The sequence below is a fragment of the Aulonocara sp. 'chitande type north' Nkhata Bay genome, linkage group LG4 (assembly GCF_057382095.1).
Source record: "Aulonocara sp. 'chitande type north' Nkhata Bay isolate Kocher_YH1m ecotype deep benthic linkage group LG4, A_spYH_male_GT1.1, whole genome shotgun sequence".
NCBI classification, from domain to species: Eukaryota; Metazoa; Chordata; class Actinopteri; order Cichliformes; family Cichlidae; genus Aulonocara; species Aulonocara sp. 'chitande type north' Nkhata Bay.
Genome location: NC_141347.1, coordinates 4,546,261 through 4,561,762, shown reverse-complemented (window position 1 = coordinate 4,561,762; position 15,502 = coordinate 4,546,261). Strand labels below are relative to the sequence as shown.

At 41.6% G+C, this 15,502-nt stretch overlaps 1 protein-coding gene across 5 annotated transcripts in view; it reads left to right on the top strand.

Moving 5' to 3' along the window:
* Positions 1–13,992, top strand: part of LOC147331787 (neurabin-2-like) — a 36,743-nt gene extending 22,751 nt beyond the window's left edge. For all 5 annotated transcript variants that reach the window (XM_086288038.1, XM_086288034.1, XM_086288035.1 and 2 more), the window contains exons 8-15: positions 391–495; positions 949–1,084; positions 6,278–6,421; positions 6,557–6,610; positions 6,797–6,928; positions 7,082–7,179; positions 7,301–7,397; positions 7,710–13,992. In XM_086288038.1, coding sequence (XP_086144164.1) covers positions 391–495; positions 949–1,084; positions 6,278–6,421; positions 6,557–6,610; positions 6,797–6,928; positions 7,082–7,179; positions 7,301–7,397; positions 7,710–7,763 — 820 coding nt within the window. In that variant the 3' untranslated portion in view covers positions 7,764–13,992. The remainder of the gene's footprint in view (positions 1–390; positions 496–948; positions 1,085–6,277; positions 6,422–6,556; positions 6,611–6,796; positions 6,929–7,081; positions 7,180–7,300; positions 7,398–7,709) is intronic.
* Positions 13,993–15,502: the final 1,510 nt, after the last annotated feature.

Sequence of the window (15,502 nt, the reverse complement as noted above, 5' to 3'; positions counted from 1 at the left end):
GGCCCTTTTTTGTAGGCTTAACACTATTTTTCTTTGGACAGCAGGCATGATTATTGATTATTAGCTAAATGTACACTTTTGCCTTAAATGTATTTCTTTGCAAACTTGATTCTTTAGCTGATAGTTGCTCACTACTGTTACCTTCTTCTCATTAGTGTGAGTGCAAGTTTTTAAAGCTCTTTGTTAGAGACACCAGTTTAAAATAAACAGGCAAAAGCATAAAATGCCACAGGCTAGGATGTTACATGGAGCCAGTGCTAGTCCACAGGCCTGTCTGGTCAAAGACACTCATAGTTACATTTGTCGTTGCATGTGAGAGGTGTGTTCACTGAGCGACCTTGGTCTTCTCCAAACATCGCTCTGCATACAGTGTTCTCTTTGTGTCTGTAGGATCCAGGTGAATGACCTCATAGTGGAGGTTGATGGGACCAGCCTGGTTGGTGTTACTCAGAGCTTTGCTGCCACTGTCCTCCGCAATACCACCGGCAAAGTCAGGTCTGTGTCGCACTCACTCTAAACACGCACACAGTTGTGTTTTCATATCTTTGTGAGGACATAATGCTTCCTGTAGCTGCTTCCCCTAACCATCAAGAATGAGTGTCTAATCCTAACATAACCTCATTGCAATCGTGACGCTAAAACCACATTTTGTCCCCATAAGGGCTGCTGGTCCCCACAGGTAGAGTAACACTCCAACGTGTGGTCCCCACATCTCCATTTTTGAAACACATTTCACATTATGGAAGCTCTTTTTGTCCATTAGTGGTATAAATTGCATATTATTACTTTTTTTTTAGTTGGTGTGTTTTGAAGCTCTGGAGTTTTTCAGGTTTGATGTTGATACAGTGAATTTTTTCATGTTTTCCACATATGCAGTTTGTGTAAAATGTTTCATTGTTTCCTTTTCTTGCGAATGACAAATCCTAAGTTTTTGGTTTTGTTTTCTAGGTTTGTGATTGGCCGGGAGAAGCCGGGGGAACAGAGTGAAGTGGCTCAGCTGATCCAGCAGACTCTGGAACAGGAGAGGTGGCAGAGAGAGATGATGGAGCAGAGATACAAACAGTACATGGATGATGATGAGGAGGTACATGCTACACCTCTCCGTCGTGTGGGAGGGAAAAGAACAGCCACTGATATCATTTTCGAGGCACAGCTACCACACCAACGTTGGCTGGGTGCACGCCGCGCAGACATAGCTCAGTAGGCAACTCCCCCGTGACATTTCATTGTCCTGCCCTGCGTGTGGTCTTCCTGTTGATGCGCTGCTGAGGGGCGGTTCTTGACACATGCCATGTGACACATTGCAGCAGCAGCGCTCTCAGCTTGAGAGGGTGATAAACACAGTCAGTTCTCCTCACTGCACCTCCTTTGTCCTTTGAAATAGTCAAAAATAATGAAAAAGTCGTTGTTTTTAGTCAGTAAACACAGAATCCAAACGCACTTTGGCCTGCATTTGGAAGGCAACATTGCTCTACTTCACAAAGATATCCTGCATGTAGTCATTAAATTCATTTTCACAAGCCTTTTGATGGTGTTAGTGGTTGTTAGCCACAGGAAATCCAACATGTGTACATGGGAAAATGCCTGTCTGTGCTCCACCACATGCCATTTCAAACTCAGTCCAGCATCTCCACCGTCTGGTCAGAGAGAGAAACTGCATCAATACAGAAATCATTAAATTCCTAGTTTCTAGGGTCAGGTTTCATAATTAAAACAGTGGGACCAGGCTGTTTCCTACACATGGCTCATGGGACAGAGTGTGGCTTGTAGGCTGGGTATCGTCACTGATTTCCAGAATCATCTCAATTCCGATTCACAAGGTCCTGATTCGATTCGAATCGGGGAAATTTTGCCTCAGACAGTCAGAAATATTATAATTCTGGTCATTTATCGGCACATATCCATATTTTTATAGCTATAAAAAGAAAGCTGAGACTTATGAGACTTTGTCAAAGGTGTGAGCATCACAGCAGACGCTTTAGTGTCAAAGTAACTGAGGATAAAACACAGAAAAACATGTTATTAGGTTTTTATAGCAGAGAACCTTAAAAATATTGTGCAGTAGCATGAATCAACATATAAACATCACCTGATGCTGCTGAAGTGAAGCAGAGGATTAATTAGAGACACAGCTGAGCATTTTGCAATTTCACATCATTTTAAAAAGTTTACATTTCTTCAGTATTGAACAGCAGAAACGAGACTTTCTTGTCGGAAATCAGTTAAATTTAAAAAAATAAAACCAGCAGCAGACAGCGCTGTACACAACAGTAGAGAGAGAGAGCTGTGCATGAAGTGTGATTTTATTGTGGTGGAAGCAAAACAGCAAAAGAGGAAATTCATGACGATGATGATGTGAAGCTTAGTTTGATCTTCAGTCGTTTTTGGTTGTAGAGTATTGAAACCTGCAGCTTCGGAGTCTAGCGCCAAAAAGACGTAAACACAAAGCACGGACCCGCCGACGCATCAGAATCTGTGCGCTGACGGCTGAGAAAGCAGACATCTGTGATGCGTCGGCGCGTTGTGTTTACGTCTTTGTGCTGAATGCGTGTACCTGCTCTGGTTTGCTGTTTGGTTGTTGTCGAAATTTTGTGAGGTTTAACCTGAGATTCTGGCATGTCGGGCAAAATAAATTTACATTTAAAAATCGATTCAGGATTCTAATGATAGACTCCTAACATTTCATCACTCTACAGCCTAAAATGAAAGAGCTCTGATTTCATGCCTGGGGGCAAATGTCAACTCAAGGCTTGTGTACTTTGGTTTGGTTAGCCAGAGAAGCCACAGAGCACAGCTGCAGTTATCAGAGGATGTTGATATGGACGGCAGCGTGCGCTCTGGTTTGCTGCAGTCTTGTAATAAATACAGTTACTTTACAGTATTTACCTCAAATTGTGTCCGAGTAGGAAGAGTAAGCAGAGAGGAAGACACGGTGCAGTCATTGTGCAAAGCAATCATGTATTAAGTAATACATTTTAGTTAATGCGTTTGTTAGCCTGGAAGAAAACATGCTGGACACGGGCTAATGTGAGGCTAATTTACTTTGTAACACAAAGAAGAATAAGACGAATGATCAGCAGGCTGTTATCGATTGTGTGAATGCTTTTAGTGGAAGACGATGTGCTGGCTGCTTTTTGTTCCAAGGGAATGAGTCTGAACTGTCAAACCACTGACCAGATCGTTTCTTTCACTTAATTTGTGACTGCATACTTGACCTAGTTGCCATTTATATCATTTTATATGACGGGTACTCCCGCCAATTAGATTATGAAGAGACAGACGACTGAAATGTACCACACAGTGCTATGAGTGTAAAGCTAATGCCAGCAACTAGCTAACATCTAACAAATGACTAAGTTCTGTTTGAAAAAATAAATAAAAAATAAAATTCACTAATCATGTTTAGAGTTTTTTTGTAACAGTTACCTTTGGAGATGTTGGTAGGTGACTGAGATACCTTTTGTCTACCAAAGCCACCTGGCTTTGCACTAAGTAGCATAAGACTGTTTTAAGCTAACTAGCTTAAAGAGTATAAGCCACCAAACTGTGAAACCACATGCATGAGCTTAGCCTAGCCAAGAGTCCTTTTTGACTCTTGGAATGACCAAAACTTACCAAATGGACTTTTGACTTCAAACGATCGCAACTGAACTCCTAAACCCAAAGGGACAGTGTATAGTGTATCAAACATGAGCATTGAAAAACCAACTAAATGTGGTGGTGCTGTAAGCCTGCATTAGATCTGAACGCCACCAGATGCCGATTGCTCTGATTGCAAAAAGATTTTGGGAGCATGGAAAAGGCTTTCTGACCTGACTGCAGACAGTTTCCTGGTTAGCTACTTGTTTTGGGTCATACTGAATAAAACATTTAGTCTATTTTGGTAAAACTATTTTTCCATTGGATTTTCCGTTGATTTGCTCTTTGGCTAAAAACCTGGAGATTGACAAGCGTCCGGCAGTGAGCCGGCGGGTTCAGACCCAACCCTCCTCTTTCTGGTGTTTTTGTTGTTGTTGTTGTTGTTGTTGTTTTGTTTTTCCTTTCAAACCAAGATAGAGATGGACTGGGCCCTATTTCAGGAAGCCGGTTTAGAAAACTCAGAGTGAAAAACGATACTCACGGTTGAGTAACCCCGAACTGTCCAACTCGGAATATTCGGTTTCAGAAAGGCTGATAACAATTAGTTCAGTCAACGCGGAGTTGCTTTAACCCCAAGTTAAGCGCGCGCACGAGGATACATAAAGCCCTGATTAGTGGAGCACAGATTAAGCGAGTCACCATGGAGACGGAGGGAAAGAAGGCGCGGTCAATGTATTTCACAGCGCTTGAGGCCGAAATTCTGATGGCAGCATATGCTGATAACATGCAAATTTTGCGGGAAAAAAGTAACACAGCCTCAGCTGCAAAAGAAAGTGAGCATGCACGGCAAAACATGGCCGACAGAGTCAATGCGTGTTAATTTAAACATTGATCTAGGGATTTCCACCCATTTAACACGTTATTTTATTATATTTTATTTTATTTTTTATTTCATACATTTGATTTTGTGATGTGATGTGAGCGCAGGTGCAACCCAACAGGCCCCAAACGTTCCTGGCAGCAAGTAAAAATGAAATATAAAAATATAGTCCAAACAGGTAAGGTGTAATTGTATTATGAGCCATAGTGCTTGGTCTGTTTGTCCGATGTAAATCAATTGCAGTTAGAGGCTACATTAATTTTCTTTCTGTAAGCACTTATTGAAATTATCTGAGCACATTACAAGTACATATTTGCTTACTCTGTATGCTCAAATGTGACCCGTTATAGCCAACAGGAAAAAACAGCAGAGGCCCGAAAAACAGGTGGGGGTCCTCCACCACCACCACTCACAGAGGCTGGCCACTTGGCTTCCACATTTGTGATAATGTTGGCAGCATCACATATGATCTTCACAGTGCAGAGAACACAAATTAGCATCCATTACTATAATGAAATGATTTGTTAGTTTGAAATGCTACAGGGAACTATGTACCTGTACATTAATGCTGTGGAAAGACTTCCTGTTCACATAGTCTCCTTCATTTACTGAAGGAGCAATGATTGGAATGTGAGTGCCATCTGTACAGCCAATCACGCCTGGGAACCGTGAGAATAAATGTAAAATTTAAGTAGTAGTTCAAGTATCACCACATCATGAATTAAGTTTTGTTCATCCTGATACCTGCAATTTTGTGGCATCCCTCTTTGATAAATCTTGTGGGTCTATGACCGGGGAACACCACAAACGAGTACAGGAGACGTTTCAGTGCAATTGTAACATTCCTGACTGCCCGACAGACGGTAGCCTTGGAAACGTGCTCAGCGTCACCAATATTATACAGAAAGCTCCCGATTGCAAAAAACCGAAGTGCAATACAAATAATATGTACAGAACTGAGAGGATGTCCACGATGTGTCACATGCGTAATATATGGCCTGAGGATGTTATCCAAATAAATTATAGATTGTGCTGAAAAACGGTAACGTTCACACAGGAAATCATCAGGAAATGATAAAATGTCCAAACGCGCTCTGATCACTCTCTCCCGGCGGAGAGCTCTGCGGAGAATTTGGGCTTCAACATCTACTGGCTCTTCAAGGAAGGGGCACGCCATGTCTGACACTTCCTACAGTCAGGTTTCTGACAAAGAGGTGGAGAAGGTCAGGGTTAGTTGAAGTAAACCTGCTAGGGGGCAGGTTAGCTTCACGGAGTGTGTCGTCATAGTAACTCACTCAGAATTAATCTAAACCCAGAGTTTTCGTTAACTCAGGGTATACTTACTCAGAGTTTGCACTAAACCGGCTTCCTGAAATAGGGCCCTGGAAACTAATGAAGCACAAACCTGGAAGTCAGTCTTTTATACCATCTATACCAGGGGTCCCCAATCCCAGTCCACGAGGGCCGGTGTCCCTGCAGGTTTTAGATCTCACCCTGGGTCAACACACCTGAATCACATGATTAGTTCATTACCAGGCCTCTGGAGAACTTCAGGACATGTTGAGGAGCTAATTTATCCATTTAAATCAGCTGTGATGGATCAAGGACACATCTAAAACCTGCAGGGACACCGGCCCTGGTGGACTGGGATTGGGGACCCCTGATCTATACTAACCAGCTACTCCAGCTCCATATCGGATGCAATCATTGGTCTGCTATGTAACCTGATACCTGTAAAACCTACTCATACAATATGTATAAAATATCACAACTATTACCAAATGTAAATGTATTTGTTGCGCGTGTGTTTACCTGCAGACAGGTGAATATGCGACAGACGAGGAGGAGGAGATGAGTCCGATGTTTCCGAACTCGATAGAGGTTTTCGATCTGGCAGAAAACCAGGAAATGCTGTCGCCTGTGGAGCTGGACCCAGAGAAACTGGCCCACAAGTTCAAAGAGGTACATGTGATATAAATGATTTGGATGTTAATGTCATTATTTTATTCAGTCTTGTTTACAGTTTTACCTAGCTTGATTTTTGTTATGTTTATTTGTTTGTTAAAGAAATCAGATTGCTTCTCCCTCTGTCTGCAGCTCCAGATTAAACATGCAGTAACCCAGGCTGAGATCCAGCTGCTCAAGAGGAAGGTGAGCCTGTTTAACACACACTTATACACATGCAGGCAAAAAACCCTCAAAACAACGGCACATTCAGGTTGCACTGCAGAAGAGAATGTACACATGCATAACACCAGTTCTTTTTGGCTCTGTGATGACTTAATGCCTCCCACATACCACCTCCTCCTCCCACACTGACCCCCACCCCGCCTCCAGCTGGCTCACGCAGAGCAGGATAAGTTGCGTTGGCGGATGGAGCGTGCTCAGTTGGAGCAAAATATCCGGGACAGTAAAGAGAGGATGGAAAAACTTGAGGGCTACTGGATGGAGGCACAGTCTCTATGTAAGGTAAGATAGTAAACCTAAACTTCAAAAAGGCACGAGTGAATCAAGTGTTTCTTTTTTTCCCCTCATCCCTTAAAAACGAAAAAAAATGAGCTCACTGCCACCCTAAAACTAGTTTTGTTATCATTTACTCACAGCGAGTATTTGTCTTTTCAGGCTGTGGATGAACACCTGAAGGAAACTCAGGCTCAGTATCAAACCCTGGAGAGGAAATACAGCAAAGCCAAGAGGCTGATCAAAGAATACCAGCAGAAGTAAGGAAGGAGAAGGAGGGACAGAGTAAAAAGATAAAAGGAGTAAAAAAACACCACCACTCCAATGTGTGTGTCTGTGTGTGTGTGTGTGTGTGTGTGTGTGTGCGCGTGTGCATTTTAGGGAGATCGAGTACCTGAAGAAAGAGACTGCTCAGCGTCGGGCACAAGAGGAGAGCGAGGCAACACACAAAGAGGAGACAGACAACCTGCAGGAAAAGGTTCGCAGTGGACTCACCTGAATCTCTCACTGTCAGGTAGCAGAGCTTTTCCCGAGCAGGAAAGGCAAAGGAGGGTCACATCTTGATGGCAGTGTCCCTGCATTATGTTTTAGTACACTGCTCAAACAAGTTAAAGGAACACGTCTGATCTCAGTCTATGCTGCTACAGAGGGAAATGATCAAGCTGCAGATTATCGTCCCACAGGTTTTGTTCACTTGATGCTCTGCTTCAATTAAGTGTTTCTTTAACACTTTTCATAAAAGGTTTAACGTTATATTTCTTGAAGTTATCATCCACTATGTTTTCCACAGATTACAGACTTGGAGACCAAAGTGGATGCCTTGAAGACCCCCAATCCCTCCTAGACTGCTGCTACTTCCTGCCTCCTGTCTGCGACTGAAGGAGGAGGAGCTCCCCCATCCTCCCCCATCATCCTACCGCAGGGGGGCTGTAATTTATTCCAATCAACCATTCACTGCAACGGACAGGTAGCAGAGGAGGGAAAAAATCCCAGCAAGTAGAAGAGAGGACCGTGGAGAAGGAAAGACTCAACCTCTCATGTGGCATCTGCCAGTGGCTTAGTGCTCCGTCAGTCAACAACAAATCCCAGAATGCACCTTCTGTCATATCCAGAATCCTCCTTTTGTGTCTTCCTGGCAACTGGCTTGGCATTCAACCCGGAAACCATATTCAGCAACTCAGTTTGTAGACGATGTGTTTTCTCCTCTCTTTAGCAGCATCTTACCCAGGTTCTGTGAATAAATCCGATTTATTAAAAACAAAAGGCGCTTTTAATAACCAGGCTCGTCACAAAGTGCTTTATAGAGCGACAGAGGGAATGAAGCAGAGCAAAAGGGACAAAAGGACTGCTGTTATACGACCTTTGAGAGAAGAGGACGAGCGTGTTCTCTGCCCGTGGCGATGCTCGTTTTCATCTGAAACTACCAGGAGAAGCGGTGACCTTATTTTTAGAGACACGACACCTTTCAAGAAGTGGAACCTCGGTAGTAAGACTCGACAAAACTCTGATGGCCACCGCACCGCCCATTAGCGAAGTAATAAAAACTATGGAGCAAGATGGCCTCCGTGTTTCAAAACTGTCAAAGCCCAGCTTTTTGCTTTCTTTTTTCTGACCTAACTCTCTGCAAACGGTGGTATTAGTAAAGAAGAAGTGTGCGTTTCAGGTCTGAACTACGTGGCGTAATGTTTGTATATATTCTATACATTTATTTAAAAGTGTTAAAGTGGCTTAAGCAATTAGATGGATCTGGAATCTAAGAGTGAGGCGGTGACGCCTTACTGTGGAGGGAATGGTTCAGTAGTCCTCAGTCTGTTTCATCTCTTTTCTCTCAGCATCAATGGCAAACAGGGTGTGAATAGTCTAATTTGTGCTTGTAGAACTTCTAATTGTGTATATCTGTTGGTGTTTACTATATACTCTGTGGGTTTACATGCACACAAACCTGCTTTCAGGTCAGCCGTGCACTATATTCTCACGTGTAGGAAGGCTTCCTTTCTCGTTTTAGAATATCCTCTTAGCTCGCACTCTTAGCTACTACCATATACATAAAATATTAAAAAAATCTATCATCCAAACATGTCATGGAAGCAGAGAATGACTACAGATAGAAACTGATTCATTGAATTGGCAATTGAGGTCAAATCCAAAGTGGAAAACAGCACTAAGATTAGAGAATTTGCTCATTTAAAATCCTATAACAATATACTGGATATTTACTAAAAAGATAAATTCATAATTTGTCCAAAAGCAGGTCCAATTATTACTAACTTTTAGATTGGAGTTTACTATTATTACTGCCACTAATATCCCCCATCAATAATAATGTTCCTATATTGCGCAGTAAAACTTTTCCAAGCAATTATATACCTAACTAAAGACTCATATGAAATGTAATTTTCATTTTAATTATTATTATTATTTTATTAGCATGGAAGACTAGTATGGCCACGGGGGCCTTTTTTTTTTTTTTTGTCCCTAAAAACAGGTGAACAGAATCAGCCTTTTGGGATTTACTTACCTGGATGATTGAGCATGCACCAAGACTCCCTAAAAAACCAACTTTGAATTTAACTTCAGTTTTTTCCCCCAGAACTATCACACGAATTCTCTTCCAAAACTAGCAAGTATAAAAAGTAAGTGGAAACTACTACTGAAAAAATTTCAATTGATCCCCCAGTTTTTGTTTTTCTTCATTGGCTGACTTAAATTTCCAGATCATAAATTGACTAACATGATATAAACGGAGTATAGTGAAACACTGGACACTCAAATATTAGATTTTATTTGAACATTAAAAAAAAACATAAAATCTTAAACTTTACTAGCTAAAAGTTACCTTTATGAAGTGGTTTCTGTTTCTGTAAGTGTTATTGTAATAGTTTAATAGTTTCTTTTGTTTGAACATTACATACTGACTAGTCAAATGTCACTAGTTCTAAGTTAGTGACATTTCTCCGTGGTTCTGTATTGGCTAATGTCATTTGGCTGTCGGTTAGCTTGTTAGGCTATAAGTGTCGACTGACAGTAGTAGTTGTTAGCTGGCAATATGTTAATTTAACTTCCCAAAATCACAAACTAGAACTATCAAGGATGCCAGAGTCTTTGCCAGTTCTGTTTTATATTGATATTTGTATCAGTATTTATCAATTCTCACTAGCTAGTAGCACCTCACTAGCTAGTGAAGCCTGCTAGCATAACAGGATAGTGTAGCCACTGAAGTGTTTGTGTAACAAGACCGTCACATGGATATGAGCATCGGGGTTATTCAGAAAACTGTGTGCATGTAAACACACTCCACATATCTTACATTAGGAGAAAAGTAGAGGGTCCCAGTGCCAGTATTATACCTATAGAAAATGAATTTAAGTTAGCGATACATGCCTGACGTAGTTGAACTGGTTGAATTTAAAAGTGTTATTATAGCCATTAAAGGTCAGGTGTTTCTTCAGGAATTCAGTAACCAATGTGTCAACTCCATCTACCTGAATATGATTTCTTTTCTTTTCCCCAAACTCCTCTTTGGTCAGATCAATGTAATGAGTTGCAACCTTTTTTAAGATTAGCAGAATCAAAAGGTTGATTTGCTGAGAATAGACTAATTAGACAAGGATTGAACCTGTGATACTGGTTACTGTACGCTCTATGTTTATAAAAAATTATGTGAAAATTATAATGTGGACCGTTTCAAATATGAAACTTGTATTCATGTGAATGGCAAAATGGTGCTCTGAAAGATGGCCTTTACATGTGAAATGAAATTCTGAACTGGTAGATTATGTATTTTGCTGCTGTCATTCCCCGTGGTAACTGTTGTTATGAGCGCCTGTGTTAATCAAGATAGTAGAGAGAGTAAAGACAGTAGAGCTTGCTGGCAAGCTCTGATTAGCTCACATTATTTGAAAAACCACAAGTGGAGTACAATCCCGAGATCTAATTAGGCTACTTAAGCTTAACTCATAATGAATGGAGCAGTTTTGAGGTTGACAAGTTAAAACCAATCTCTACAGCTTTTTCCCAAACCTTAGCCACACTAGCACCCTGGTTCTGAGAATGGTACCATTTGCATTGCAACTTTGCTCTCATTATCTTCAAGCCCATTGTACCGATGTTCATAGTGCCCAGAGGAAGCATACCGAGTTTCCCTTTTGCACCAACAGCCGGTTATAAATGTTAATTCATCAAATATTAAGGTTCTAAATTCCACTAATGTTAGCATGCTAACGTGTTGAATGGATTTCACGAACACGGTAAGCCTGCTCAACATTACCCTGCTGGGCCTGCGATCACGCTCGTATGCCAGTGTTAGCATTTCGAAGCACTGCTGTGCCTGAGTATAGCATCACAAAGCTTATAGCATGGCTACATTGAAAACGTATCGTCGTTTCTTTGAAACCCAAAATAATTTTGACAAATCACGACTATTTAGATAAAGCTGCTATCTGCTTGAAAATGAAAAGTTGCATTTCCAAGCTTACTTGCTAGGTAGAAGCATGTTTTCCTGAGGTATTTGCTTTAAAAAAAAAAAAAGCTTGTTTTGCTAAGACCAATCTGCCCCTGCCTTCAGCCTCAGCCTGGCTTTGTTCTTCACACCCACTCTGTTGGAGCTGAAACTGATCTGAATCTGTGCTTCACCTTTGACCTACAGTATTTGTGCATTAACAGATATCTAGAGAGACATGGGGGCAGAGTTTTAAGTCTTTTTGCACGTTTCTGTTTGAGAACTGTCGGGGGACGTGGAAACAAACAGGAATATGAGGACATTCAACCACCAGAAAATAATCTTTTGTGTTTGTACTGTCTGGCTGATGAACATGGAGGAGTAACTCCAAAATCACAATGTATGATTATTTTCATGTAAGAATTCTTCTTCTTTTGCTAAAAAGACACCAAGTATTTGTTCCAAACCTGCAGTATGTTTTAAAGTGTTGTCTTAATAGATGGAAGCAAAGGTGAAAGAGCATTTTTTGTTTTAAAGGAATGAAAATCAGCCATAAGCAACTCACTTGAGTATTTTTATTTCTTAAGTATTTTTTATTACAGTTTCATCTCGGTGTTGAAACAGTGTGAGCTGTACAAAAGCTGTTGTATCACCAAATCGAACCCTGGTCACTTTGGGTTTTAATGTCTAAACACAGGAAGTGATCAGCTTGCCTTTTTATGACCTATAAGTTAACCTGCTGCTTTTGCCTCTAAAAAGCCTTCCGATGTTTGCTAACTGTAGCTGACTGTCATTTGTTACCCTTCCTGCCCCATCCGCTGTGTCTACGTTGGAAAAAACAAAATTAGCTTGTCCTCATCAGTTTAAAGATAATACCAGTGATTACAGACAAACTGCCATATTGGTAGACTGACTGATTGTAGCACTACGCCATGTAAGAGCTGTTACAGATTGATTTTTGATAATAAACTCATCATTTGCCCCCAGTTCATATTTCGGGGAATGACCTTCAAAACCATTTTCGTCAACAGGCGGCCTCTGAAGTGAGAGGGTTCAGTGCCTTGCTTGTAGGTAAAGGATTACGGTTCTTGTCTAATCACTTTGTACATTTCAAGGAGTCATAACTGATTGTTGTTGTTGGTGGAGGTTATAATCAGTGTTAAGTAGCCAGTACACAGAAACTGCTTAATAGGTCATTCACAAGTGTCTCAGGTTAGTCCAAATTAGATCTGTTTGCGAAAGTCAGACAGTTAGCCTCTCCATCTGTTCATGTCCTTTATGGACAACATATTCTAGATGTAGCTAAAGGCCGTGTTGGTTTTGGTTTGGTGGCGTTGGGAATTCACAAGTGACGTGGTCCTTTTAGGCTTTGTCAAGTGGTTAACCTCTAGCTTACAATGTTGTGCTTTTCTGCGAGGATGAGAATTGCCCTGCCCCTGATTGAGGATGAGGTCCTGCCTTGGGTATCACCGGTTCTTGTTCAAGACTGGAGAAGTGGAGCCAGAGATTAACAGATTGATTGGTGAAGGGTCTGCAGTAATGCAGATGTAGTACCAGCTTATTGCTGTGAAGAGAAAGCTGAGCGTGGAGCAAAGTTGTCAATTTACTGGTTGGATCTATCCCCATCACCTGTGACCTCAAGCTGTGGGCAGTGACCTAAAGATTGAGATAGTGGATACAAGCATCAGCTTCCTCCGATGGGCGTCTGGTCTCCTCTTACAGATAAGATGACTTATCTGTAAGAGGAAAGGAGGGGACTCTGGATGAACTGGAGAGATTGCGTCTCTTGGCTGCCATTGGAACACCTCAGTGACCCTCCTGAAAAGATGGAGATGGTTGAGAGATGGAGGTGTAGGTACTTCTGCTTGAACTGCTGACCCTGCAGTTCAGACCTTGATAAGTTATACTGGATGGATGGATGTTTGCACATGTACTTCCTGTTATCGCTGCCTTCAGATCGCCTTGGTTGATGAGCCTCAGTCCAAATTGCACTGAAATGCTAGGACCCAAAGTCAAGTTGCTTCTGATTGTGTTTGCATAATGACCGTTTTTGATGTTCAAGGTGAAAAGCTTAAAAACTCTGGCATGTTCTGCGCTGTAACCACTGGTAGCCAATCCTTAAACACTTTACACCCAGCCTCTATAGAACTAGAAGAACAGATGCTTGCTATGTAGAGCAGATGCAATCTTGTGCTCACATCACGCGTGTCACACAGCAACTTTTAAGAAACTGGAAGAAAAATGGTGGTGGGGGTGGGGGGTGAAATTACAAGAAACAAAAGCACTATGAGAATCCTTGCAATTTGTTTTTTGTTTCTTTGTTTTTTCTATTTTCATGCATCGCCAAAATTTACCGCACTTTGGAGCAGTTCTGTCCTTTTCTTTACAAAACTATTAGTCCTTGGCTTGAAATTAGACAGTGAAGTCGTGTGGTTTGAAAGACTAACAGTCATGCGGTGCCAAATGATGAGAGCGGGACAATCTGACCTCGGAGTGCGTCTCGGGTCTGAAACAGATTTCCTTCTCTGCCTGGTTCTGTTTTCAGTTGATGCCACCATGTTTGTCTGAACCAATACCTGTCTGTCAGCGTTAATAAAGATCAAATATGACAAGAAAAAAACAAGTTTTATTTAACTTCATATTTCACTGTTCACATATGTTTGAAGTGTGCATTGATTTACAGATCTTACCTCCCCAACCGCCCTGCGACAGACTGGCGACCTTTCCGGGGTGTACCCCGCCTCTCGCCCTATGACAGCTGGGATAGGCTCCAGCGCCCCTGAAAAGGATAAGCGGAAGCGAATGGATGGATGGATGGACTTCCCCAACCTCTAGCTAACTGTTCTCTCAGAGTACTGGAGGAAGAAGAAGGGCAACACAATGGCCTCAGGCTTCAAGGGGGATTTCTTGATGCTCTGGATGCACCTTCCATTTAGCAGCAGCTGTATGCAGGTATGATGGAAGAAATACTGAGAATTACCTCAATACCTCAATTCACCCCCTGCTTCAATGAAGCTGTTTTACCTCAGAGTCTGAAAAGTGAAGCCAACATGTTGAAACCCCTTAAACAGGCACTTTTGGTAATGGCCAGCAGAATAGTTGCAGAATCGCATGCAGTTGTATAGAAGTCTGTGGAGAACGTGATCATGAGTATTTTGTTTTTAATCACCTTAGTAAACACTTTCCTAAAAACTTTCAGTTGCTAATTTCACATCTAGTTTAATACAATGTGGTTTTATGATGTAAAATTATGGCTCCCAAGCAAAGTAGACAAAGCAGGAGAGGCCTGTTGAATGGTTGCAAGCAGTGCAACTTCCTCATGAAGAAGCGTCTTGGATGAGCCCTAACTGACCCTGCAGATACTCATCAGTGTAGCTAGCGCTACAAAAGAGGAGTGATCATAAAGGGAGTGATGTTTTTGAGTATCAGGTCAATTCAAATGCAACTTTTCTATCAGCACAAGAAACATCACCAAACACACAAACAGTTTGTGTGCAGTTTGTCACAGTGTGATGCTAGCTGAAGGTCCAGCTACTCTATTTCAGAGGGAGAGAAAAGAAGGAGAGCTAACTTCACTCAGAGATGGAGAAAGAAAGACGGGCAGAGGAAGAAGAGGTTAGATTTAAGGACTGTTCAGTGGAAATTTAAAGCTTACATGTAAGTCCTCATGTTTTTAAATCAGATATTGGGTGACATGTGACATATTCTCAAACTGGAGCAAATCAAACTGAGACTATTCAAAGGTAACATGAAAGTCCTCTGCAGGTTAGTGCAGGATAAAGAGGTTACTTTCTGTACTGTGATGGGTTTAAAGTAAAGAGCAGTGTGTGACTGGTGCACAGTGGTTTCATGGTCAGAGTGAGGTTACATCAAGTGTAAGTGAAGTTAAGCTGATGATACTGACCAACGTTATTCTGTCTAATTTAAAGACAGCATAAACATCGTGTAGAGGATGGAAACCAGCCAGGACGCCTCAGGAAACATCTGCTGACATCTTGTTCATTTCAGTTGTGTAAATCCACAAACAGCAGTGACCCTCAGAGCAGTAGTAGCCCAAATCAGCTGATCACAGCTTGCACATTAAGAAAATCTCCTGAAAATCAACTGATTTTAGGGTTCCCACCTGCTGAATCCACTTTGACCTC